General features: G+C 35.5%; 3 protein-coding genes across 6 annotated transcripts; 2 read left to right on the top strand and 1 right to left on the bottom strand.

The window, feature by feature from the left end:
* Positions 1-2,998: 2,998 nt before the first annotated feature.
* On the top strand, positions 2,999-6,538 carry LOC133303601 (pentatricopeptide repeat-containing protein At4g02750-like). Its single transcript, XM_061503523.1, has 2 exons — positions 2,999-4,473; positions 5,692-6,538. Exons 1-2 carry the CDS (start codon positions 3,019-3,021, stop codon positions 6,496-6,498), a joined length of 2,262 nt encoding a protein of 753 aa, XP_061359507.1. The 5' UTR covers positions 2,999-3,018; the 3' UTR covers positions 6,499-6,538.
* Positions 6,539-15,904: 9,366 nt separating this feature from the next.
* LOC133303594 (pentatricopeptide repeat-containing protein At4g02750-like) lies at positions 15,905-19,944 on the top strand. Its single transcript, XM_061503518.1, has 2 exons — positions 15,905-17,389; positions 18,571-19,944. Exons 1-2 carry the CDS (start codon positions 15,905-15,907, stop codon positions 19,375-19,377), a joined length of 2,292 nt encoding a protein of 763 aa, XP_061359502.1. The 3' UTR covers positions 19,378-19,944.
* A 575-nt stretch (positions 19,945-20,519) lies between these two features.
* On the bottom strand, positions 20,520-25,630 carry LOC133303602 (mitogen-activated protein kinase 9-like). 4 transcript variants are annotated; one of them, XM_061503524.1, is made up of 12 exons: positions 25,298-25,630; positions 23,758-24,160; positions 23,558-23,685; positions 23,375-23,434; positions 23,113-23,262; positions 22,773-22,928; positions 22,535-22,672; positions 22,375-22,448; positions 21,758-21,859; positions 21,217-21,442; positions 20,986-21,038; positions 20,520-20,866 (listed from the first exon to the last, which is right to left on the bottom strand). In XM_061503524.1, the coding sequence occupies exons 1-12, from the start codon at positions 25,562-25,564 to the stop codon at positions 20,821-20,823; spliced, it is 1,803 nt and encodes a 600-aa protein (XP_061359508.1). In that variant the 5' UTR covers positions 25,565-25,630; the 3' UTR covers positions 20,520-20,820. The 4 variants fall into 4 exon arrangements, with proteins under 4 accessions (XP_061359508.1, XP_061359511.1, XP_061359509.1 ...); XM_061503527.1 differs by lacking the exon at positions 20,986-21,038 and having other exon boundaries at positions 20,520-20,848; positions 23,758-24,158; positions 25,290-25,630; XM_061503525.1 differs by lacking the exon at positions 20,986-21,038.
* Positions 25,631-25,878: the final 248 nt, after the last annotated feature.

Here is a 25,878-nt window from a genome sequence, read left to right as displayed (position 1 = left end):
TTATGTTCTTTTATTTATTCAAAAAATATCAAATTTATTATAAAATTTATATATTTTAAAACAAATAAATAGCTAAATTACATGAGTTTAAAAAATAAATCAATAACTGTAAAAAAATCAAATTAAAAACATGTTTTGAAACCAAGTCAAAAACGGGTCAGGTCGGATTTGACCCACTTCAGAAACCAAGTCAGGTCAGATCCGACCCGGTTCTGAACTAGTTAAAAAAAAAATCCAAACCAAGTCACACCTACTTGGATCAAATTAAAATGGGTCGGTCAAAATACTTGACCTATAACAACCAAATTGGATCGAATCCGCACAAAAACTGACCGGACCTGACCCATGCACACCCCTAGTTGTGACCAAGGAAGCACGCACACTTGTAAAAACAGGGAGAGTCGTGTCCGACACGCTCCGACACGGTGTCGGACATGCGGTCAACTTTTTCCGACACGTTGACCATTCCGACACGCGAATTTGACCGTGCCCGACACGGTCAAATGACTTTTTTGTAATTTTTTTTTTTAAAAAAATTTATTTAAAAAAATTGAAATATATTAATAAAGCTTCCACTTGATCATATCGATTTTATTTTTTTGTCTTTTTTTTCCCTTAAGTAGATAAGAGATCATCTCAGCATCATTATTGTCAATTCCTATTACGCTCTTGTTGTATCTCCTTCTCTCTGATCTCTCTCTAATATGATTTAATCTCTCTATCTAATATTATATATCTCTCTCATCCCAGTTCTTATTTTTTTTATTAAAACTTCCATCTTTATAACGTGTTGATCGGTATTATTAATTTAGTTTCATTTTTTTTGTTAAATTATTAAATATTAAATGAAATATACACTATATAAATTAAAAAAATTATTTAATATTAAAACGTGTCCCAACGTGTCAAAATCCATAATTTTTTAAAATTGACCTGTCAGAGTGTCGTGTCACGTGTCGCGTGTCATATCGGTGCTACAGTGACCATGTTTTATGCGCATCACAAAAACCTAAGTCACCCTCAACTAGTGGCACACATTAAGGACTGATGCGACAAAGATTGGGATATCCTCTTTAACCATTTTTTATTTTTTACTATTAGCCTGTCAGTTTGATATATCACTCTGAAAAAAATGTGGCACATTGATCAATCACTGTTGCCACAATTCTTGTGCAAATTGGCTGGCCAAATACATTTCTCATTCTGTTGAGGGACACTTTCTTCACAATCAGTGCCCTATTGGTCTTAGGCCGTTGTTAGACTTGGATAGAATCGCAAGTAGGCGACCTGTAATTTCCCCTGTTTAGTGCTGAGCTTAAGCCCTCCTCATCAATAAAAAATAAAAAAACAACAATTCACATGGTCTATATACATTAAATGTTCTGAGAGGTATCTAAGGATGATCATCAAAAGATTATTAAAAGAAATCCAAAATAATAGCATTCACATGTAATAATTCATAACAATATTTTTTTTAACTAATAAATTCAAAATATTTTTTTAGGGATTTACATAAAGAGTTTATTTCCTTAAACATTCAAGCACTATAAATGAAGAAAATTGTCTTGAAAGATCCACCTTCTTTCTGTAAGTACCCGACTAAGCTCTAATTGAATTAATCGGATAATTAATAAAGTCATGGAGAAATAAAAAAATATATTATCTTATTTCAATTTAGAACATTTTAAATGAATAAATTAAAATGTTTGATTGGATCAATGAATAAATTATTGATATAATATTTAGAACATTTTAAATTATTATATGAATTTATATTCTTTTTATTAAGAGAATGTATGATATACTTAAATGGGAGACGCAGCATGCCCAATAAAAGTATAAAATTAATTTTAGCTGCCAATTACCATTACCTAACAGTAATTTTAATTATTTTTTAATTTTTAGTGTCTCCTCCACACGAAAGACGATTAATATCTAAGAATATGGTCATACAGGAATAAATCTTTGGTGTTACTGTTGTACTTAGATTCAGTATATTCTATCAACGAGAATATTACACATTAGAGGAGAAAAAAAAAATTGACAAAAAAAATAATTTAACTGACATGTAATATTTTTATTGGTGGGATGTAGTGAATCTTTAGTATAGTAGTACCAAAAATTTATTCTAAATGTAGGGACCCATCCAATAATATAATATTTTTTTGAAAAATAGTTTTATTATGTTACAGGAAATTGGTTGTGTCATGCTATAAACACAACCAATGTGGACTCCTCCACTTTTAAAATAAAAAGAAAAGAAAAGAATGTGGTGGGGTCCACATTGGTTGTGTTTATAGCACGACAAAGCCAATTTCCTACAACATGATACATCCTTAATTTTTTCATACATATTATTTAAGGAATTAGAATCTTTTTCCACTCTAACATAACATATATTAAAAAGGGTTTTATAAGAGTTAAGTTGTAAGAAAAATAATTGTGTAATGTTATAGAGATTCGTTTTGCGTGTTGTAGTTATTTTTTTTTTTTGTTTCAAAAAGTGTGGACCCTATAAAATATTTTGTGTGTAAGAAACTTTTTTCTGTCTTGTGAAATGATAAATACAAATCACTGTTAAAAATAGTAGGTAATTAAAAATAAATTTAACAAGGAGTAAGGAAAATACCAAAGTGTGGTCGGTACTATATTTCTCTCGGAAACAAACGCATCCAGGAAAATAAGTTGTTGCAATCACACATTACATCAACTCAAGCCGAACCAAAGTGTGATCCTACCAAAAACTGTTAATTATTTCAGTAATTTCTTTATGCGAAATAGAAGTATAATGTTGTAGAAAGATGTTTAGGTAATGTTATAGAGATAGAGATGGTGGGACCCATACTTGTTTATTTTTTTGGTTTTTGAAAACAAGGATGGGTCCCACCATCTCTATCTCTATAACATTACCTAAACATCTTCCTACAATATTATACTTCTTTTTCCCTTTCTTTATTGGGTTCCGCAGTGTGATGATTAGCTGCACTTGGAAGAAACTCCATTTGACATAAGCAAACTATGCGCCGGAACTATAACTCGAGACAGTTACGTAGCTGCAACTTTCAAGTTCAACCACCGAGGTATTCATCGTCATATCCAAAACCCCAAATCAAAGACCCACACATTGCCAAATGCACCAAGGCTATTTCTACCCACATGCGCAATGGCCACTGCGACTTGGCTCTCCGTGTCTTCGACGCCATGCCTCGTCGAAACTCTGTATCCTACAATGTCATGATATCTGGCTACTTGAGGAACTGCAAGTTCAATCGTGCAAGGGACCTGTTTGAAAAAATGCCTGAAAGGGACTTGTTTTCTTGGAATGTGATGCTTACTGGATATGTCAAGAACCGCAGACTTGGTGAGGCCCGCAAGTTGTTTGATTTAATGCCCGAAAAGGATGTTGTTTCGTGGAATGCAATGTTGTCTGGCTATGTCCGGAATGGGTACATTAACGAGGCAAAGGAGTTCTTTGATGAGATGCCTGATAAGAACTCCATCTCCTGGAATGGTTTGCTTGCAACATATGTTCAAAATGGGAGACTTGAGGAGGCTCGTCTGCTATTTAATTCAAAATCAGACTGGGAATTGATTTCTTGGAATTGTTTGATAGGTGGGTATGTGAAGAGGAAGGTGTTAGGTGATGCTAGGCAGCTTTTTGACCAAATGCCTGTTAGGGATGTAATCTCCTGGAATACCATGATTTCAGGTTATGCCCATGATGGTGATGTGTCTCAAGCTAGGAGATTGTTTGAGGAGTCTCCGTCGCGGGATGTTTTCACATGGACAGCAATGATCCATGCATATGTGCTGAATGGGATGTTGGGTGAAGCAAGAAGAATTTTCGATGAAATGCCAGAGAAAACAGAGATATCATACAATGCAATGATTGCCGGTTATGTGCAATACAAGAAAATGGACTTGGCAAGGGATTTGTTTGAGGCAATGCCTTGTCAGAATACAGGCTCGTGGAATATCATGATAAGCGGCTATGGTCAGAATGGTGATACAGCTCAAGCAAGGAAATTGTTTAATATGATGCCTCAGCGTGATTGTGTATCTTGGGCAGCTATTATTGCTAATTATGCTCAGACTGGTCATTATGAAGAGGCATTCAACATGCTTGTGGAGATGAAACGAAATGGAGAAAGTTTTAATAGGCCTACCTTTTGTTGTGCTTTGAGTACATGTGCTGATATTTCTGCTCTGGAGTTAGGGAAACAAGTTCATGGGCAGGTGTTAAAGACAGGGTATGGGAATGGGTGTTTAGTGAGGAATGCACTTCTTGGAATGTATTGTAAATGTGGCAGCATAGATGAAGCTTATGATGTGTTTGAAGGAATACAACCGAAAGATATAATCTCTTGGAACACTATGTTAGCTGGTTATGCTAGGCATGGATTTGGCAGACAAGCTTTAATGGTATTTGAGTTAATGAAGACAGCAGGTGTTAAACCTGATGAGATTACCATGGTATATATTTTATACATTTCATATGCATGAAAAGCTACTCATTATCTGGTTGTGTTGGATGAACTGCTGTCTTTAGTGCTTCATAAGTCACTTCATTATATTATATTTTATTTTAGACATAGCCGGTCTATGACTTAATTTCCTGATTAAAAATCTCCTGGTTAGTGTGATCAAACCCATCTCGTAAGGAAATGACTGCGTTGCTAATATCGAGTCTCTCAATCTAGTCTGAATACAATTTCCATAAAGGGAACAAAACTTATTCTTTTCTGATCTTTTTATTTTCATCTTGGTAATTTACTTTTTGTCGTTACTTTGTCATGTGTCCAAAGGAAATTGACACCACCATAATATATGGTGTTAAGAATGTCATTAACCTGAGTAACTGGTATAGATTATTACTGAATTATTATGTTGCTGACTAGAATAAGCTAGAGGTTACATTTAGGCTATGTATGAAAGATACCATTTTGATACAATTTTGTTGTCTTTAGTAGCGCAAGATAGCCCCGCCCCACCACTTGTCTGATATTATGTTGGAAAAGTTGAATTCCCTTATTTAGCTATGAATCATATGTGGTGCTGTATGCTTTGTAAATTAAATAATAAAAAAATGCATATGGAGCAAGAGAAATGGAGAGTATACCATAAATTTTATGAGCTTCCCTTCCCTCTCCTCCACCGTTTAGTTTATACAAATAGGCTGCGTGCCTGCAACTTCTTTCCATGCCCGTCTCTTGAGTCTTTACTTTGCCTTTCTTTGTCTATATATTCAGTTCAGCGTTGATAGGAAAATTCAGTTAAAATACTCCATGGGCCAAATGCAGGCAAGAAATTCAACTGCTAAGGATATCTCAAATGTGTTAGCAAACCATTTAGCTTTATTTATCTCATAAGTGGTCAAATAGGTCGTCCCTGCATGGATAAGAGTCATGCAGTTTACACTTTGTTTTCCTCCTCTATTTGGTATCCTCATTTCTAAAGTTATTCCTATCTTTCCGCAAAATTTTCTTTCCATAGGTGCAAATGAGCTAATTGTTGCTAATGTGGTTTCCTACTTGTCTTGTTAACAAATGTAATCATAATCATAAAGCATCGGAAAATAAATTAGGAATGAGGCATTCATAATAATACAGTTTTGCAATGCAATAACATCTCTTTTGACTCTTTCCTACGAGTAACATTATTCTGCTTATTCTTCTTCTAATCATGTTTCAGGTTGGTGTTCTCTCGGCTTGCAGTCATACTGGATTGATAGAGAGGGGAACTGAATATTTTTATTCTATGAATAAGGATTATGGTATAACACCAAATTCAAGACATTATGCTTGCATGATCGATCTTCTTGGTAGAGCTGGCCGCATACAAGAAGCACAAAACTTAATGAGAAACATGCCTTTTGAGCCAGATGCTGCAACATGGGGAGCCCTACTAGGTGCAAGTTGTATTCATGGCAATATTGAAGTTGGTGAGAAGGCTGCTCAGATGGTTTTTAAGTTGGAACCTCATAACTCGGGAATGTATGTCCTTCTTTCAAATCTATATGCAGTTTCAGGCAGATGGGTTGATGTTGGTAAGATGAGATTAAAAATGAGGAATATTGGTATTCAGAAACTACCTGGGTATAGTTGGGTTGAGGTACAAAACAAGATTCATATATTCACTGTTGGGGATTGTTTCCACCCAGAAAAAGATAGAATATATGCCTTCATAGAAGAGCTAGATCTAAAAATGAAGCTTAAGGGGTATGTTTCTTCAACAAAGTTGGTTTTGCATGACGTAGAAGTGGAGGAGAAGGCGCAAATGCTCAAGTATCACAGTGAGAAATTGGCGGTAGCATTTGGAATTCTAACTCTACCGGCTGGCAGACCAATACGTGTCATGAAAAACTTGCGTGTTTGTCACGATTGTCATAATGCCATCAAGCACATATCCAAGATTGTTGGAAGGTTGATAATCTTGAGAGATTGTCACCGCTTTCACCACTTTAGTGAGGGTATTTGTTCTTGTGGGGATTATTGGTAACACTTCAGAAAATTAACGTAAATATAAGTTGTACCCTCCCTTGAGCTAAGTAACTATAAAATATTGGGAAAAGTTCAAAAATCCTTCTATGGTTTTTTCTTGAATCACTTTCACTTTTAAGCCTTTTTATAATTACTCACCTCTTATGATTTTTTCCATCTAAGTCCATTCTTAATACGATCAAAAACTTAATTAATCTATCTATTATACCTTTCTTAAAATAAGAGAATATACTTATATGACAAAAAAAAATAGAAGGAAACTTACAACATTTATTAAAGACAAAAAATGAAAATAGAAAGATGACAAAAAATGAAAATAGAAAGATGACAAAAAAAGAAATAAGAAATAAGATTAAATATGTTTGAAACTTATAGTAGTAGCATAAAAAATTGAAAGTAAAAAAAGAAATAAAAGAAAAATTAAGACCGAATATAAGTATACCTCCCTAGCTAAGTAAATATAAAATGGCTTCAATATTGTTAGAGATATATAAAATCATTAATGCAACCTCATCCATCAGCTTAAGCTTTTGGGTTGAATTGTTTCTTTACACGGTATCAGAGCCAGGTTGTCACGGGTTCGATCCTCACCGCTCCCTATTCAATTAATAATTAATTAAGTTTTGTGGAGTTTCTTAGCACAGGTAGGTGGACTTATGCAGTGTCCACCCTTTAAGTCCAATGGGCTTTCATGTGAGAGGGCGTATTAGAGATATATAAAATAATTTATGGAACCTCACCCATCAGCTTAAGTTTTTGGGTTGAATTGATTATTTGCAGTGATTGTAGATAAGTTATCTATATTCACTTACAAAACGACGTCGTTTTAAGTTGAAAAATTAAACAATTATAATAATAAAGACTATTATAACCTTGGAATAAATTATAATTACGAAAACACATTGATCTCTGTCCAAAATAACATCCTTTTGGACTCAACGGAGATAACTTATCTGCATTCACTGCAGAAAAAAGAACCCATATAAAATATTGAGGAAAGTTTAAAAACTCCTTTATGATTTTGCTTGAATCACTCTCAATCTTATGCTTTTTTTAATCACTTACCTCGTATTGTTTTTTTCATCTAAGGGCCTGTTTGGAGTACATGATAAAGAAGATAGGATAGGATAACTTATCATATCCTACTTTTATCTCTTGTTTGGTGGGTCAATAGGATATAATTAGCTTATCCTATTGTCTCATTTGATCCTATCCAATACATGATTTTTTATCCTATGAGGGGAGCTGGTTTATGATTAATTAGGATAGAATATCAATATTAGATACCCAATATATCCCCACACTACCCAATATATTTGTATTTATTACATTATATTTTATTTTTTCTTTCTCCTTTCTCCTTTTACATAATCTTATCAAATTGCTAATCAGATGCTCATCAAACACAGGATATGATATAGGCTTATCAGCCCCATATCATATCTTATCTTTCTCAGCCCCATATCATATCATATCCTTATCAGCCCCATATCATATCCTACTCTTATCCTATCCTGTTCACCAAACGAGCCCTAAGTCTACTTTTAACACCGTAAAAAACTTAACTAGTATACCTATTATACCCTTCTTAGAATAAGAGAATATATGTACGTGAACAAAAAATGAATAGAGGGAAACTTACAATATTTATAAAAAAGACAAAAAACGAAAACAGAAGGATGGCAAAAAAAGAAAAATAAATAAAAGTAAATATGTTGGAAACTTATAACATTAGTAGAAAAAATTAAAAGTAAAAGAAGAAATATAATAATAAATAAAATGAAACTTGTTTAAATAAAAATATAGATTAAGGACAAAAAAAATAATAACACTAAGGATGTTGGAAATTTACAAACTGATTTCTTTTTCTTTTATTTCTTTTTTGTCTTTTTTCTTTCATTTCTTTTAAGGGTGATAAAAAAACTAAAAGTGAAATATATATATATATATATAATTAAAAAAATTAGAAAAAAAAATAAAACCAAATACATTGAAAACTTACATATTTCTTTTTCTTCTCTTTTTTTTTATATATTTTTTGTCTTATTTTTCTTCTATTTTTTTTGGCTTCACTCTATTTTTTTTCGATTAGACTATTTCTATGTTGTTAATTTATTCTTTTCTGTAACATATTTGATTTTTTTATTTTTTTTATCGTAAATCTACTATTCTTTTTAATTCAGATATATTTGATTTTTTTCTATTTTTTTTTTTTTACTTTTATTATTTTTTTAAGTATGGTAAGTTTTCATCTTATATCATCAACATAAACCAGGAGAGCAAGAAAAATACCACCTCTTTGGAATGTGAACAAGGTATAATCAGCATGAGATTGTTGAAAACTGTATTTCATAAGTGAGGAGCTCAATTTACTAAACCAGTTTCTTGGAGATTGTCTCAAACCGTAGAGTGACTTTTTCAAACGGCAGACTTGATCTTTTGTTCCATTGCTAAATCCTGGAGGAAATTTCATATACACCTCTTCACTAAGCTCTCCATTTAGGAAAGCATTATGCACGTCTAGTTGATGTAGTTCCCACTGCTTAGCTGCGGCAACTGCCAAGAGAGTTCTAACGCTTGTCATTTTTGCAACAGACGCATAAGTCTCACCAAAGTCTTCGCCTTCTATCTGATGGTTACCTGCAATAACTAACCGTGCCTTGTATCTTTCCACGGTTCCATCAGAATGATATTTTATTTCGAAAACCCATTTGCTAGGTAATGCTCTTTTATTCGGTGGCAAAACCGTGACAGCCCATGTCCCATTATCCTCTAGTGCAGTGATCTCTTTTCTCATAGCTTCGACCCATTTCAAATTCTGCATGGCTTCTCTGAAATGGCGAGGCTCACATCCTGCATCAATAGCTGCTACAAACGCACGATGGGATGGAGAGAATTTAGATAAACTAAGAGAATTACATAATGGATATTTAATACCTGACCTTGCATATGAGAAGTGACGAATTGGAAGAGCAGGAAGAGATTTATGTGTTTCAATAGCATTGCATTCATAATCTTGAAGGTATGTTGGAGTTTTCCGTGATCGCTGACTTCGGCCCTCAACTGGTTGCGACCGTGAAGAGCATGGCACAGGAATTGGTGCTCTTGATTGCACCGTTAAAGTGCATGACGTATCTGCATTAACGTCTCCTGCATAGGATTCGGGTGCAGCCATTTGTTCAGCATGGATGTCGCCTGCATGAGATTCGAGAGCATGAATTTGTTCGACGTCTACGTAAATATTACTCCCCCTGTCGTCTGCATGTGATACAGGTGTAAGTACTTGATCGGCGCCTTCTGCATAGTATTCAATTGCAGGTGTATAAGCATTATCATGGGCGGACAACATATTATTGGACGCATCTTCACCCGTGACCTGAATAGAAGGAGGCAGCAAGGATAATGCAGGCGCATTTTTTGGTGCAACATGTGATGATAAAGGAAAAATTTCTTCATAAAATTTGACATCCCTGCATACAAAAAATTCTCTATTTTCTAAATCATATACTCTCCACCCCTTTTGATCAGTAGGATATCCTACAAACAGACATTTGCGAGATCGAGATGCAAATTTATCCGTAGGCTTTGGTCTGACATTAGCAAAACACAAACATCCAAAAAATTTCAAGTGTTCATAATTTGGGACCACCCCATATAGTAACTCATGTGGTGTACTGCCTGAAAGAATTTTGGATGGTGTTCTATTAATCAAATGGACCCCTGCAAGCACACTTTCTTCCCAAAAATCGATGGGTAAATCAGCTTGAAACAATAACGCCCGAGAAACATTTAAAATATGTCGATGCTTTCGCTCTACACGCCCATTTTGTTCTGGTGTATAAACACAAGACGTTTGATGAACTATCCCATTTTCATGATACAACTGCAGTAATTTATTTGATTTAAATTCAGTCCCATTATCAGAACGCAAAATTTTTATCATTTTTCCAAATTGGGTTCTGATCATAGCCAAAAATTTATGAATACGATCGCAAGTCTCCTTCTTTTCAGCTAACATATACACCCAAACAAATCGACTAAAGTCATCAACGATTGTTAAAAAATAATGTGCACCTGAAGAGGAAGAAGAACGATAGGGTCCCCACGTATCACAGTGAATTAAATCAAAACATTGTTTACTTCGATTACTGCTTGAATGAAACATAGTTCTAGTGTGCTTAGCACGACAACAAATGGCACATGCCGTTTTATTCGCTGCAATTTTAGCTGAATTATGAGAAAATAACGGAAGCAAAGACACAACTTCATAGGATGCATGACCCAACCGTCTGTGCCACAACTCTGCAGACTCCTGAACTCTTACGGTAGAAACTGAAGCATGCTTTGGTTGAAACACATAAACTCCTGCATGAATATCACCCAATCCAGTCTCCCTCATCAATGCTTGGTCCTGCAAAATACATTTTCCATTAGTAAAAATTACTCTGTTGTTATTCTGCTGCAATAATTGAGACACTGAAATCAGATTGCAGCGCAAATGGGGAACAAACAAGACATTAGACAATGTAAAATTGTTTTCGAACACCATTGTCCCTTGTTGTTCAGTATGAGTAATTTCACCATTAGGTAACCCCACTGCTAGAGGTTTGATTTTTCTAACATCCATTAATAATTCCAGAGACCCTGTCATGTGCTGCGAAGCACCGCTATCAATAAGCCATTGTGATTGAGTAGCCTTACCAGACAACTTGTCGGTGGTTTGATTTGCCTGAGAGTGATCCACCAATGTCATGAGTTTATGCACTACTTCTGGAGTGAGAACCGAGAATGCAGCTGCATTTGGTGAGGACAGAACAGCCGCTGTTTGTGATGCAGTTGCTGTTTGCATAGCGTCTGATGTTTGAACGGCATATGCTTGTTCATGGGGTCCGCGTCCACCTGTTCCTGTTCGTCCCCTGCCACGGCCGCGAGGTGCACCACGAAACTGAGGGAATCCGACAATTTTCCAGCAACGAGATGGATCATGGTTGGTCTTCCCGCAGTGAGGGCATGGAACACGAGCTGCTGGCTGGACCGCAACCATGCGTTGCGCCTGTGCATCCTGTCCGCCACTGGCTTCGGTGCGTGCTGCATAACCGATGACAGTGCTGCGATCATCATGGCCACGGGCAATGGCGCGGTGTGTCTCCTCCTGTGTAACAGTTGCATAAACTTTATTAAGGGATGGAAGAGGAGATGTATTAAGAATCTGAGAACGTAAGTTCCCAAAGAGTGCTTCATCCAATCCCATAAGGAATTGATACACGCGTTCATGTTCTCTGCCTTCCTCTATCTCCTTGGCCACTGCACAATTATCTCCACATGCACATGATTTGGAAATCTTGCCACCTTCGAGCTCATCCCAAATTGCGCGAAGCTTGGTGTAATATTCACCAATAGTACTTCCTTGCTGCCGTGTGTTTGTGAGGGAAGCTCTGAGTTGATACTGCTTCGGGAAATTCTGAACAGCATACCTCTCCTTTAGGTCGTCCCACAAGTCTTTGACGTCAGCAAAACATTTAATAAATGGTTGCAACTTAGGATCAACGGTGTTATGAATCCACCCATTGATCATAGAATTGCACCTGACCCATGCACGCCATTCCGCGGCGTTATCCTTCTCCGGTTTCTTCACATCGCCAGTGATGAAACCAAGTTTGTTCTTTGCGCTGAGTGCGTTTTGCATCAGCTTGGCCTAGTTGTCATAATTGGCCTCTCCACGCAGCTGCACTATGGTTAGAATGACGCCTGGATTATCCGACCCTCCTAGATAAAAGGGAGAGTCAGGATCCGAAGGCTTTAAGGCGTTGCTATTTTCTCCTGCCATCTTAGATGAGACAAGCTTTCACACTCACTCGTATTTGCGGAAGTGTTTCGGATCGCTCTGATACCAAGATAAAATATGGTATCAATATGTTGCTTTGATATATTGATGGTTGCCTTTTTAAATAGGCTGAACAAAAATACAAATAATTATAAACAAACTTAACAATCCTAAAAACTAGGAGCTGATCACATGAGCTAGAAAGCTGGACGCACAAGCTGGTACCAGCATCGGATCTGATGGTAACTACACTAACAAACTAGGAATACAAGCTAACAACTAGGAAACAACTAAGATTACACACAAACTGAATATATTTACATGATAAGATGATATCTTCTTCAACAATTTTGAACTTTACCCTAAAATATTTTATGATAATCGTTAATAAAATTAAAATTGATAAAATTCTTATTTGAATAATTTAATATAAAGTTATACCTACATTTAAATAAAAATTCAAAGATATTAAAGAAAAATATGTCACTCCTCATTCACCTCTCCGCCCTCTTGGAAATCCATAGCAAATTTTTCAAGTAACACGAGATGTCTTCGAATTCCTCGGTAGTAAAAGTTAGGGGTGTTCATCAACCGATCCAAACCGATTCAAACCGCGAAAACCGAACCGAAAAATCGATAACCGAATAAACCGAAAATCGAAAAATTGGAAACCGAAAGAAAACCGCAAATTTTAATTGGATTGGATCAGTTTTCGGATGGGTTGATGAAAACCGATCCAATCCAAACCGATCCAATATATTAATTATTCTCCACCTACTTGTCCTTTCTCCAATCATAGCCAAAAAATTTCTAAACTCAAGACTCATTAACTTATCAACTAAACCCAAAAAAAAACTTAGTCACGTCTCATCAACTATGGTATTGTTTACTGATATTTTTGTATTTCAATTTTATTTTTTTTACAAAGCCAATATATACAAAAGATGTTATTTGCACAATAATCATGAAACTTATTTTAGGATTTTCAAAAAACCAAAAACCGATCCAATCCAAACCGAAAAAAAATTGGATTGGATCGGATCGGATTTGAAAAGAAATCTAAACCGAATGGATGATTACATAATCAAACCGAAGGGATTGGATCGGATGAGTTTTGCTTCCAAAACCGATCCAATCCAGACCGCGAACACCCCTAGTAAAAGTTGCCCTTCTTGTTCAAGTGTTAACAAATTTAAATATGAATAAAATAAAATAATTTAAAATGCAAATCCTTTTGATAGTGTAAAACTTTTTAGAATTTAACTTTCAACATCAAGCTGACACGGGCAATCGAGCACGAAGCGTTAGTTATACTTACTATTTTACTCTCTCTCTCTTTTTGGTAAACACTATTTTTTTTTTGATAACATAGGAAAATTTAAAAATAAATGTTTTCTAATGTTTTGAATTTTCTTCTTCTTTTATAAAAGAATATATTTAGTAAATAAACAAAAACTTGAAAGAAAAAAGGTACTTCATTATAAGGGAAAGGATTTGTGACAACCAAGTTGTGTTACTACCAAGTGACTACCAATCAATCTCACCGTTAGATCAATTATATTGATTCAACGGTTATATTTATTTTCATCTTTGTATGGTCATGAATCATGATTCTCCATATTTAAAGTGAAAGCATTAAATATGAAAGATCATAACCATACAAAGGTGAAAATAAATATAAAGTATTAAATTTGGAGAATCATGACCATACAAAAATGGAAATAAATATAACCGTTGGATCAATATAATCGATCTAACGGTAAGATTGATTGGTAGTCACTTGGTAGTAACACAACTTAGTTGTCACAATATCCTTCCCTCATTATAAGGGTGTAAATAAATCAAATCAAGGCAAACTTTAGGCTAAACAAGCTAGACTTATATAAAATATTTCAAGCTTTCCTTGTATTGTTAGTTTAATATAAATCAAATTATAAGTTTGGTTTAACTTATTTTTAAAATATACAAGATTTTGTCTCGCCTAACAAGACTATCAAGCATTCAAAATAATATAGGGAAAACATCATCTTCTGTTGCAGAAAAATATGTTACACTTCCTGCACACATATCGAAACTTGTGCCATTTAGTTTTGTTTTTTGTTTTTGAAAAAAAATGATGGGGCCCATATATTATGTATCTACAGGAATGATTGGTTATCATCTGTGACAGAGGAAAACTAATGCCCAATAATATATTATACTCTATAAACTATAAATTATAATTACATTTTTTTAAAGATTACAATTAATTTGTACAATAGTTTAACACAATCCAAAATATTTACAAATTTAACTACGTAGTTTACAATAAAAAATAATCAATCAAATCGAATTGTATTATATTTTATTGATTTTTAATTATAAAATTAAATTTTTATTTTATTTAAAATAAATTAAAAATTTTATACACATTATATTACATACACACATATATTTGTGTATAAAAAGTGAATGGGAAAAATATTTCTATAGTTACTGCAGATAAGTTATCTGCATTTATTTCCAAAACGATGTCGTTTTGGTATTGAAATCTTAAAAAATTATAAATATAAAGACTATTATAACCCTGAAATAAATTAAAATTACAAAAATACCATGATTTTCGTCCCAAAACAACGTCATATTGGACTTACTGCAGATAACTTATATGCCGTAACTGCAGAAAAAACGAACCAAAGTGAATACAAAAAACATTTATTTTAAGATTAAACAAATATGATATTTAAATATGAGAGAAGCAATTGTTTAAAAGTGAAAATCAATCAAATTAAATTAATAAAATATAAATATATTTGAAAATTAATTTTTAAATGACAACTACGTTACAATTCAAAATTTCTGTAGAGAAATTATTTAAGGAGAATATGGATAATGTAACTTAACGCTGAATATGTCCACCAAACAATCAACTCACATGAGATAAAAAATAATTAAAAAATAAAGAGAAACAAACAAAATAATAAAAGACAAACATAAAATAAATGCCAACAAAAAAAGAACAAGATACAACTAAACAAAAACAAAAAAGAACAAGATACATAAATCCGTACAATACCAATTGGTGAGAAAAGTATAATGGCGGTGAAAGAATTTAATATTAAGAAAAATGTGTTTGTCAAAAGAAAAATATATATATTACAAATTAAAAAAATCAAAAGATTTTATTCTATTAAAAAATAACATGATATTATTTTATTTAAAAATAAAATAAAATATTATTTGTTAAAAAAATATGAGTGGGGCTTAGAGGCGACCTAATTTCTAAACAACTCGTCTATCAAAAAAAAAAATTCTAAACAAGTCTTTTAAAAAACTCAAAAAGAGACTTAAACCAAAAGCAACACAAAAGTAGAACAAACTCTCAGACCAGTGGTGTGGGGTGTGTGTTAAAATTGTGTGTAGTGTAGGGTGTTGTGTTCAATTCCTTGTAACCTCTTAAAAAAAATCTATCAGACCTAAATCTGGGACAAGCCGGCTGCCAAATGACACCCGGTTGTTCTGTGGATACTAGACTTGCCTTATGTTCGAATTAGTTGATGCTGAAGATAGCACATGAGTAGCGAGGGCTTCTCTCCTCAATATGTGGATGAAGGCTTTCAACGGAATGCGCGTAAACTACTTTGTGAGACAATTGCGTATGTGCAACTTGCGGTGTCTGTCTACGAAGAGGCGAACCAGGTACTCAAAAGCAGCCGTAAATTACAAAGACCCGGATATTGTGAAATGGAACAAAGCTATTTCTACCCACATGCGCAATGGCCACTGCTACTCCGCTCTCCATGTTTTCAATTCCATGCCTCGTCGAAGCTCTGTCTCTTACAACGCCATGATATCTGGGTACTTGAGGAACGGAAAATTTGACCTTGCAAGGGATCTGTTTGACAAAATGCCTGAGAGGGACTTGTTTTCCTGGAATGTAATGCTCACGGGATGTGTTAGGAACCGCAGACTTGGGGATGCCCGCAAAGTATTTGATTTAATGCCTGAAAAGGATGTTGTTTCGTGGAATGCCATGTTATCTGGGTATGCTCAGAATGGGTATGTTGATGAGGCAAGGAAGGTTTTTGATAGGATGCCCGGTAAGGATTCCATCTCCTGGAATGGGCTGCTTGCCGCATATGTTCAGAATGGGAGAACTGAGGAGGCTTGTCGGTTGTTTAAGTCGAAATCAGACTGGAATTTGATTTCTTGGAATTGTTTGATGGGCGGATATGTGAAGAGGAAGATGTTGGGTGATGCTAGGCAGCTTTTTGACAAAATGCCTATTAGGGATGAAGTTTCCTGGAACACAATGATTTCAGGTTATGCCCAGGATGGAAATATGTCAGAAGCTAGGAGATTGTTTGACAAATCTCCAATACGGGATGTGTTCACGTGGACAGCAATGGTGTCTGGATATGTGCAGAATGGAAGGTTGGATGAAGCAAAAAAAATTTTTGATGAAATGCATGAGAAAAATGAGATTTCATACAATTCGATGATCACCGGTTATGTGCAATGCAAGAAAATGGACATGGCAAGGGAATTGTTTGAGGCAATGCCTTGTCGTAATATAAGTTCATGGAATACCATGGTTACTGGCTATGGACAGAATGGTGATATAGCTCAGGCTAGGAAATTGTTTGATATGATGCCACAACGTGATTGTGTTTCTTGGGCGGCTATTATTGCTGGTTATGCTCAGAATGGTCACTATGAAGAGGCTTTGAACATGTTTGTGGAGATGAAACGAGATGGAGAAAGTTTAACTAGGGCTGCCTTTAGTTGTGCTTTGAGCACATGTGCTGATCTTGCTGCTTTGGATTTAGGCAAACAAGTCCATGGGCAGGTGGTGAAGACGGGATATGAGACTGGGTGTTTCGTGGGGAATGCACTTCTTGGAATGTATTTTAAGTGTGGCAATATAGGTGAAGCTAATGATGTGTTTGAAGGAATAGAGGAGAAAGACATCGTCTCTTGGAATACAATGTTAGCTGGTTATGCTAGGCATGGATTTGGCGGACAGGCTTTAATGATATTTGAGTCAATGAAGGCAGCAGGTGTTAAACCCGATGAGATTACTATGGTATATATTTTAAACATTTCATATGTATTTAGATTTTATATAGAGCTTGCCTTCAGTATGAATTTTTACTCCGTTAACCCATTGTATGCAAGTGTGAACCACTGTCATCAATTATACTTGTATTTACTAATTTTATTTTAATTTATCCATAATCTGTTAACTCTTACTGAACCGTTCTTGATTAATATGATCAAATCATCTCCTGTGGAAATGCCTTGTTGCTACTGTAGTGTATTGGCACCATATGGAGCCTCTGAATCCAGTCTTATTATTTTCCTGTTATCTTGTTATTTTCATCTTGGTACTTCAATTCATGCTGTCACTTTGTCATTTGTCTATAAAGAAATTGACACCGCTAATATATGGTGTTAAGAATGTTACTTACCTAAGTGATTGGGATGGATCGTTACAAAATATGTATGTTACTAACATGAATGAGCTAGAGGTTCCATTAACCTATGTATGAAAGATAACATTTTATTTCAAATTGGTTGGATTTTGTAGCAAGATACCCCCATCATTTGTGTGACATTATGCTGGAGAAGTTAAATTTCCTTGCTTAGTTATGAATCATGCACGGTCCTGTGTGCTTTTAAATTCTGTTATACGAGAATGCTGACAGAGTAAGAGTAAAAGAGAAATATTCCATAATCTTTTTGGGCTTTGGTGTCTTCCCCATTTGCCTTAGTCTGCAATTTTTGCCTGGCATCCATCTCTCTAACTTCGTCTTTCTTTTGTCAATATCATCAACATGGATGGGCAAATTCTATTAGAGATACTACTTGTGCGAATGTAGACATGAAGTTCTTTTGCTTAGTATAATCTCACTTGTGTTATTGAACCACTTGGCTTTATTTATCTCATGAGTTGTCAAATAGATTATCCCTGCATTGATAAGATAGGAGTCACCTTTTGTTTTCCTCCTCTATTTGGTATCTTCATTTTTACAGTAATCTCTTTGTAGCAGTGATGTTTCTTTCCATGGATACAATTTAGCTAATAGTTGCTTTGGTGCTTTCCTCTTTGTCTTGTAAATGAATCTGATAATTAACATCAATCATGGGGAAATGAACTAAAGTGGTGGCGTTAACATTGTTTTGTCTACAATTCAATCATATTCCTTTTGACCCTATCCTACATGTAATAACATTTCGCTGATTCTTCTTTAAATTGTGTTTCAGGTTGGTGTTCTATCTGCTTGTAGTCACACTGGCTTGACTGACAAGGGAACTGAATATTTTTATTCCATGAATAAGGATTACGGTGTAACGCCAACTTCAAAACATTATACTTGCATGATTGATCTTCTTGGCAGAGCTGGCCGCTTGGAAGAAGCACAGAACTTAATGAGAAACATGCCTTTTGAGCCATGTGCTGCATCATGGGGAGCTCTACTCGGTGCAAGCCGGATTCATGGCAATACTGAACTGGGTGAGAAGGCTGCTGAGATGGTTTTTAAGATGGAACCTCATAACTCCGGAATGTATGTTCTTCTTTCAAATCTATATGCTGCTTCGGGCAGATGGGTTGATGTTGGTAAGATGAGATTAAAAATGAGGGATGTTGGTGTACAGAAAATACCTGGGTATAGTTGGGTTGAGGTACAAAACAAGATTCATACATTCACGGTTGGGGATTGTTTCCACCCTGAAAAAGATAGAATATATGCCTTCTTAGAAGAGTTAGATCTAAAAATGAAGCTTGAAGGGTATGTTTCTTCAACAAAATTGGTTTTGCATGACGTGGAAGAGGAAGAGAAGGAGCATATGCTCAAGTATCACAGTGAGAAATTAGCTGTAGCGTTTGGAATTCTGACTATACCAGCTGGCAGACCAATTCGTGTCATGAAAAACTTGCGTGTTTGTCAAGACTGTCATAATGCCATCAAGCACATATCCAAGATTGTTGGAAGGTTTATAATCTTAAGGGATTCTCACCGCTTTCATCACTTCAATGAGGGTGTTTGTTCTTGTGGGGATTATTGGTAAGAATGGAGAGACATGATGAAAATTTAGCTAAGGACATGTATCAGCTGTACTATCTGGGCCCATTTATATGTGTTTGAAGAAGTGCTCAAAGCAGTGAGAAGCGCATTTATATCTTCCCTGTTGGTTATGGAATTATTGTCCATGTGAATGAATCAAACTGACAGGGTGAATAGAAAATTTGAGTTAGTTGGACGACGACTTTAGAATGACAAAGAGGTATCATGTCTGATGGAAGTTGGAATACGGCATCTCTTTGAATTATATCACAGAATGCAAATCACAGAGAAGATAAAAAGATTGCATAACATGCAAAGAATAAATCGAAGTGTAAGCTGAATTATGAGAAATTGCTCTTCATAAAATATTTGGCAACTTGTCATAGCACTGCTACACAAGAAAGAAACCTGGGCGCCACAGCAACTCCTAGCAAGCATGGCCTGCCACTCACCCATTTTGCCTATTCAAATGGAAAAAGTGTGTTATTTTAAAGGATGTAAAATTATGTCATTTTAAGTGAGAGAAAGAGATAGATGATGGGGAAGAGAGAATGGACAAAAAAATAATAATAAAAATGTGGATCCTACTTCTTTGTAAGAGTGAAATGACATAACTTGTATCATTTAAAAGGACAAATCTTTTTCCCAATATATACAAAATATTTCATCTTTTAACTACTCTTTTATTAGGTTTCATCTCGATAACCCTGTTTTGTATTTTATCTACAAAAAACTGTAGAACTTGTAGCTTCTCAAGTCTGAAAATATACTAGAGGAATATGTGTTCAACTGATAGGATGTCCTATTTTAAGTAGCTCATTCATGTCTCCTACCCCACGCTATCATTCGTGTAGTATAATGGACGAACCATTAAAAATGTAGAGTGAATCATCAGAAAATTTATGATTTGAGCCGGTCATTAATTCCCTCTCCCCTTCTTTATGTTTTTGTGTCTGACCTCTCTTAGCGGTACTGTTTTAAGGACCTTATTTATGCTTTACATGTCCCCCGCCCATAACGTGCATGCTGAGTCACAAAAAGTCTTGGTAACTTTCTTGAGCATATACAGTGTATGCGTTGTATCTGAAACCTTCAAAGACAGGCGAAGAGATTTTTGGCTATTATTCTCACGAGAAGAAATTAATGTAACTAGAACCATTCATCCTTCTTGTTTTCATAATAAATATGAATAGTATACATTGCGTTTCCACACACAAATAAATACTTAATTACAAAACTTACTGCTGAAATTCAAAATTAAAAATAAAAAATTGCTAGATAGAGTCCTAAAGTTAGCCTCTAGCACAAACAACAGGGAGGATTTCTATGCAAAGCTTCAAGCCACCACGGCACCACCTCTTTCTCTTTGTGTAAAGGACCAGAGCATGGAAGTTAGATCAATATGAATCAGGCTTGAACTAAGCATGGAGGGAAGCAACCTTCTGTGTCAATCCATCCACTGTCTCTTCATTGACCTCAGTAATTGGCTCCTCCTAATACAAAAGGAATACAGGCAACATAAATATGACAGAAATGTATTTCGTTGAGTACAAATTTGAATGTAAACATCAGAGATCATTTCAAGGCAGATGTCTATTGAGCATATACTTACACAACATGAAATAAGCCAGACAGACCAAAACAACAACGAACTGCATCTTTTTCCTATTAAAATTAAGTCAAAAAAATGGCAAAAGATAGAAAGTGCTACTTTGTAAGGTTTCACTATCACTATATAAACGAATTCTAAGTACCAAGATATGCAAGATGGATGTGGAAAATCTAAGAAAACACTGAGATCTGACTTGCCAGAACACAGAAATCGCAACCAATTATTAGATACCTCTGGATCTTTACTTTGTTTCACACCAATACATTTTGAAGCACTAATGCTGGCACTCTTCAACAAGCTACGCGCGCTGTAGTTTGGCTTGGAGGGTCCATTTTGAACATCTGAGTTTCCAGCATCTGTCCCATCAGAACCCGGAGGACTTGAAAGATTTAATACAGTTGGCCTTTCAGGATCGTTATTTTGATTATTTTCATCCTTGGAAGCGCAAACTCGCTCTCTGCAAGAAGTGAAGTTACAATTGTCAATGCATATGATATGACTTCACATAATACCAGAGAAAAGGTTCACGGGCTTGTCTGCCAAACTCAGCTGTGAACAGACATTAATAATCTGGATCAAAATTTAAAACCCACGAGGGTATTAATAAAATTATTATCAAATTAAACATCCAAAAGAACAAGACAAAAGGCTGTTGTTCAGTGTGCAAGTTGAAAATCCAGTATTTGAACAGGTTCACCTAGTTTGGACCTAGAAAATACTACTAACAAGGCTTGAAACTGCCAAGAGAACCAAATGTTTAACCAAAACTTACCTAGGTAAGGAGGCATGCTGTCTCTGCAATGGAGTGCTTCGTTCACCTTTGCCATAATGCTCCTCGAGATGTGCAAACTGTCGCTTGAACCGATCAACCCCACTGTGCAACACGACAACATAGAATTACCAACTACTAACCAAAGCATGGAAAACTTAAATTTCAAATAAACCACATTCCATATTAGAGTTCTTAGATGACATACAAAACACAAAAAATTAACCATCAGCAATATCATAGGAGTCAAAATTTTAACTGCTACAAGTACGAGCACAAATAAAAATTTATATTCAAAAGGAATTAAGACTTTAAAACTAAGGCAAATAAAACAAGCATTCCAGTGTTTTGCTAATGCAGGTTCTAGTTCTGTACAGAAATTTGAAAAAACAAAAATACAACAGAATCGTGGTGCAACAACAATAAATGCATACAGGGGCTCCTGATAATTGTTATAAAATTAGGTACTGTGAAAGCCATACAGTAGAAGCTGGCTTAATATCTTATTTCAATAATGAAAGACTATGCCTTGTGACAAAACAGACAGGTGGTTGATGCACATCTGGTTTGATATATGCATCGAGCATTCAATAAAGTGTCAAGCATAAAAGCACATCTACCTTGGGTACATGAAGCTGGTTTGATCTCCACCACGAAGATATTCCTGGAGCATCTGGGGATGATACTCCAAAATCTGTTTATTTCAGTATATATCATTATTACAGCAGCACAGAGAAGACAATAAATCGAAGCAGGACTGACAGAAATGTATGGCCATACCTCTCGATAAATCAACTCTCTAACATCATCTTTGGTCAATTTCCTTCTCTCAAACTCAAACTCAAGTTTTGAAATGGGTTGAGTGGATGGTTCACGATCCATGTTTGACAAACCATGGAAGTAAGGATCAGCTAATGCCTGATATCACAACCATAACAGAAATAATCAAATCTCCCCTTTGGTAATTATCAGTGAAGTTTCCCTTTTGTTAATTATATATAGGTGATAGAAGATAAACCTCTTCAGCTGTTGGACGGTCTTTAGGATCAAATGCAAGTAGGCGCTCCAGTAAATGAAGAGCCAACGGATCTGCATTTGGAAATTTTTGGGAGAATGGAACTGGTTGCTTTTTTCGCATGCTACTTAGGTACCTTCTAGCTTTCTCATTTCGAATCTGTACAATTAAGATTAAGAATTATATACAGGAGGACAAGGGAGAGGAGTAAAATTAAGCCTGAAAGGTATATTTTACAACAAACCATATCTTAAAAACGATACAGGAAGAATTTTTAATTAGAAGTTTAGAATTAATCTCATTACACCATGTCACAACTTGCAGCAGATTTTGATAAACTAACCCTTGCAATGGACTCGGGAGGAGGAGTACCAAGCAATTCAGTCATGAGATCCAATTGATGCACCACATTTTTTCCGGGAAACAACGGCTTCCCAGTGAGCATTTCTGCAAATATGCATCCAATGCTCCAAATATCAATTCCGGGGGTATACTGCAAAAGACAGATTTTAAAATTCTACGCATTTGAATACTTAACTGTATTCAACTTCTTATGTCATACATAACCCAAGAAAAGGTGTTGTCAAAATAGAAATGAAGCTTACTTTTGAAAAAAAAGAACCACATAGTTCAGGTGCACGGTACCACCGAGTTGCAACATAGTCCTTAGTAAGAGTAGGAAAAAGTGAGTCAGAAAGACGTTTAGAGAGATACCCGGATTGCAATTTGTAACTGAAATTCTTAAAAGACGGAACATAATTGATAAATGTATCAGATCGACTACTTACAGTCCAGAATATAGCTGATGGAGCATCATTGAATGAAACTCGAGCAAGCCCAAAATCACATATCTTTAGTTTGCAATCAGCGTTAGCAAGAATATTTTTTGGCTTCAAATCACGATGAAACACATTTGCTGCAAGAAGAATAATACTATATTAGCTTAATATCACTACCTGAAAAAGTCAAGGACCAGTAATAAGGATACCTGTATGTATATATTTCAGGCCCCGAAGAAGTTGATACAAGAAAAATTGGTGGTGCTCAGGAGTAAGATCATCATTTGCCTTAATTACTTGATGGAGGTCAGATTCCATCAACTCAAACACAACATAGATATCCTTGAACTCTCGCCGTGAAGGAGGAAGCATAATATGCTTAATTTCTACAATATCAGGATGTCGGAGCAACCGCAAGAGTTTAATTTCTCTTAGGATCCGTGTGGCATCTGATACATGTTCAAAAACATCATTAATTTTCTTGATTGCAACCTTTTCACCAGTATGAGTGTCAATGGCAGAACCCACAACACCGTAACTTCCTTTTCCAACAACTTCTTGGATCTGGTATTGACTAGCCTCTCCATACTCAGTAAAAAACTCTGACTCACCCTGTTTGATAACCAGAAACCATTATGTAATATTGTTGACGTATACGTGTTGGAAACAGAATTTAAAGACTATATAACAATCATATCTATTCTTTTAACCTACTGCAACTTTTATGGTAAACGAACGAGTAAAACACGATTATATCTTCAGTGCTACATGAGTAGCTACTCTCTTCTAAAAGTATGAATAAATAAGACACAAGTGGCATCAACCATAAAGTACTGGATGGAATAATTTAAGTTATGTGGGTTATTTTTTTCTAATTTTAACAAAATGTTGAGTCTTGAGTACCACGAGATTATTGAAGATATTCTTGTAACACACAGAGATGCACGGAAGCAGGGGAATATCCACTAGGAGAGGAGACAATCTATCAATTTCACATAAAGTATCAATGCCATGAAATTTGCATTTCCTCATACACCACGCAATTTATGATAAATGGTCAAAATACTATCTAAGAGGCGAGGTTGGAGAAGTGATAAAACTACTCATTTGTGATTGAAAGGTCATGAGTTCAAAACCAGAAAAGAGCCTAGGATTAATGTGGTTTAATGGGGGAGTGGTGATCAAATACTATCTCACTCCGGGACACACACTGCCAAAACTAGTGCTTTAAGAAAAGTACCTGGGAATTAATCAAAATCATCCTGAACTATGCCTCTTGGACACACACAGTAAGAGTATGAGGAAAGGAAAACTACACATGATGAGGCAAACTCAGAGCCTTGTCCGCTACCAGTTCAGGTAATTGCTGAATGCTAACTCTTACCAGCAATTAAAGCAATTACAATAGCTGCCATAAGCATCAAACAATAGTTTACTTAATTTACGTTCACCTCTCTAGCATTTCCTGTCCTTTCACATTTTCCCAGATAAAACTTCAGCCAGATATTATGGGACACCAAACATAACATATCCCATGATTTTTAGAGAGAGAGAGAGAGAGAGAGAAACACCGATCCAACCGAATTACACAAAACAACAAGGGAGGAAATAAAAAACGAAACTTGAGCAGTACCCAATAAGCCAAACAATAAAACAAACAAGATAACAGAGGCAGATCGCATTAAAAACAGAAAAAAGAAAAAGAAAAAAAATACATCCCCAGATGGGGCGATAGGATAAAAAAGTAACCTTTTTGTGAGGATCCATGGAAGAAGGAGGTTTGAAGAGGGTAAGTGTAGGGACTTTGATGGGCTTCAAGGGAGAGATATCAAAGTGTTGGTGAATGGGTGTTTGGTGATCGTGATTGGGAATAGAGGCCAATTGTGCGCGTAAATCTCTCACAGAGACGCGGCTATTATTGGCATTGTTGTTGTGGATATGGTCGTCCTTAGTAGCAGAAGCGCGTCTTTGAAACAAGCGACGAATCCCTTCCACGAGTGTTCCACCACCACCCATCTATCTACTCACTTACACTCCTCCTCTTTCTTCGCCTTTGACTCTGCTGCATCCAGCATTGCCCTCTCTTCCTTCACTCTTTTTTTCTTTTTCTTCTTTTTTTTATTTATAATATCTTCAACTTTAATTGTTTTCTATTCAGTTTTCTCCCTCCCTTTTTTTCACTAAAGTATTTTGTCTTTTTTCAATCACTGCGCCGAATGGATGCAGAATGTTTAGAGAGAGAGAGAGAGAGAGCGATGAATTGCAGCTTTTGCTTTAGACAGGTTATGTTGTTATATATTAAGGGTTTAATAAGAGTTATGTCGTAGGAA

The sequence above is a fragment of the Gastrolobium bilobum genome, unplaced genomic scaffold (genome assembly GCF_033153095.1).
Source record: "Gastrolobium bilobum isolate Gb01-03AN ecotype WA unplaced genomic scaffold, APGP_CSIRO_Gbil_v1 utg7684, whole genome shotgun sequence".
Lineage (NCBI taxonomy): Eukaryota > Viridiplantae > Streptophyta > Magnoliopsida > Fabales > Fabaceae > Gastrolobium > Gastrolobium bilobum.
Note: the sequence above shows the minus strand (reverse complement) of the source record. Positions and strands in the feature narration are given on the sequence as shown.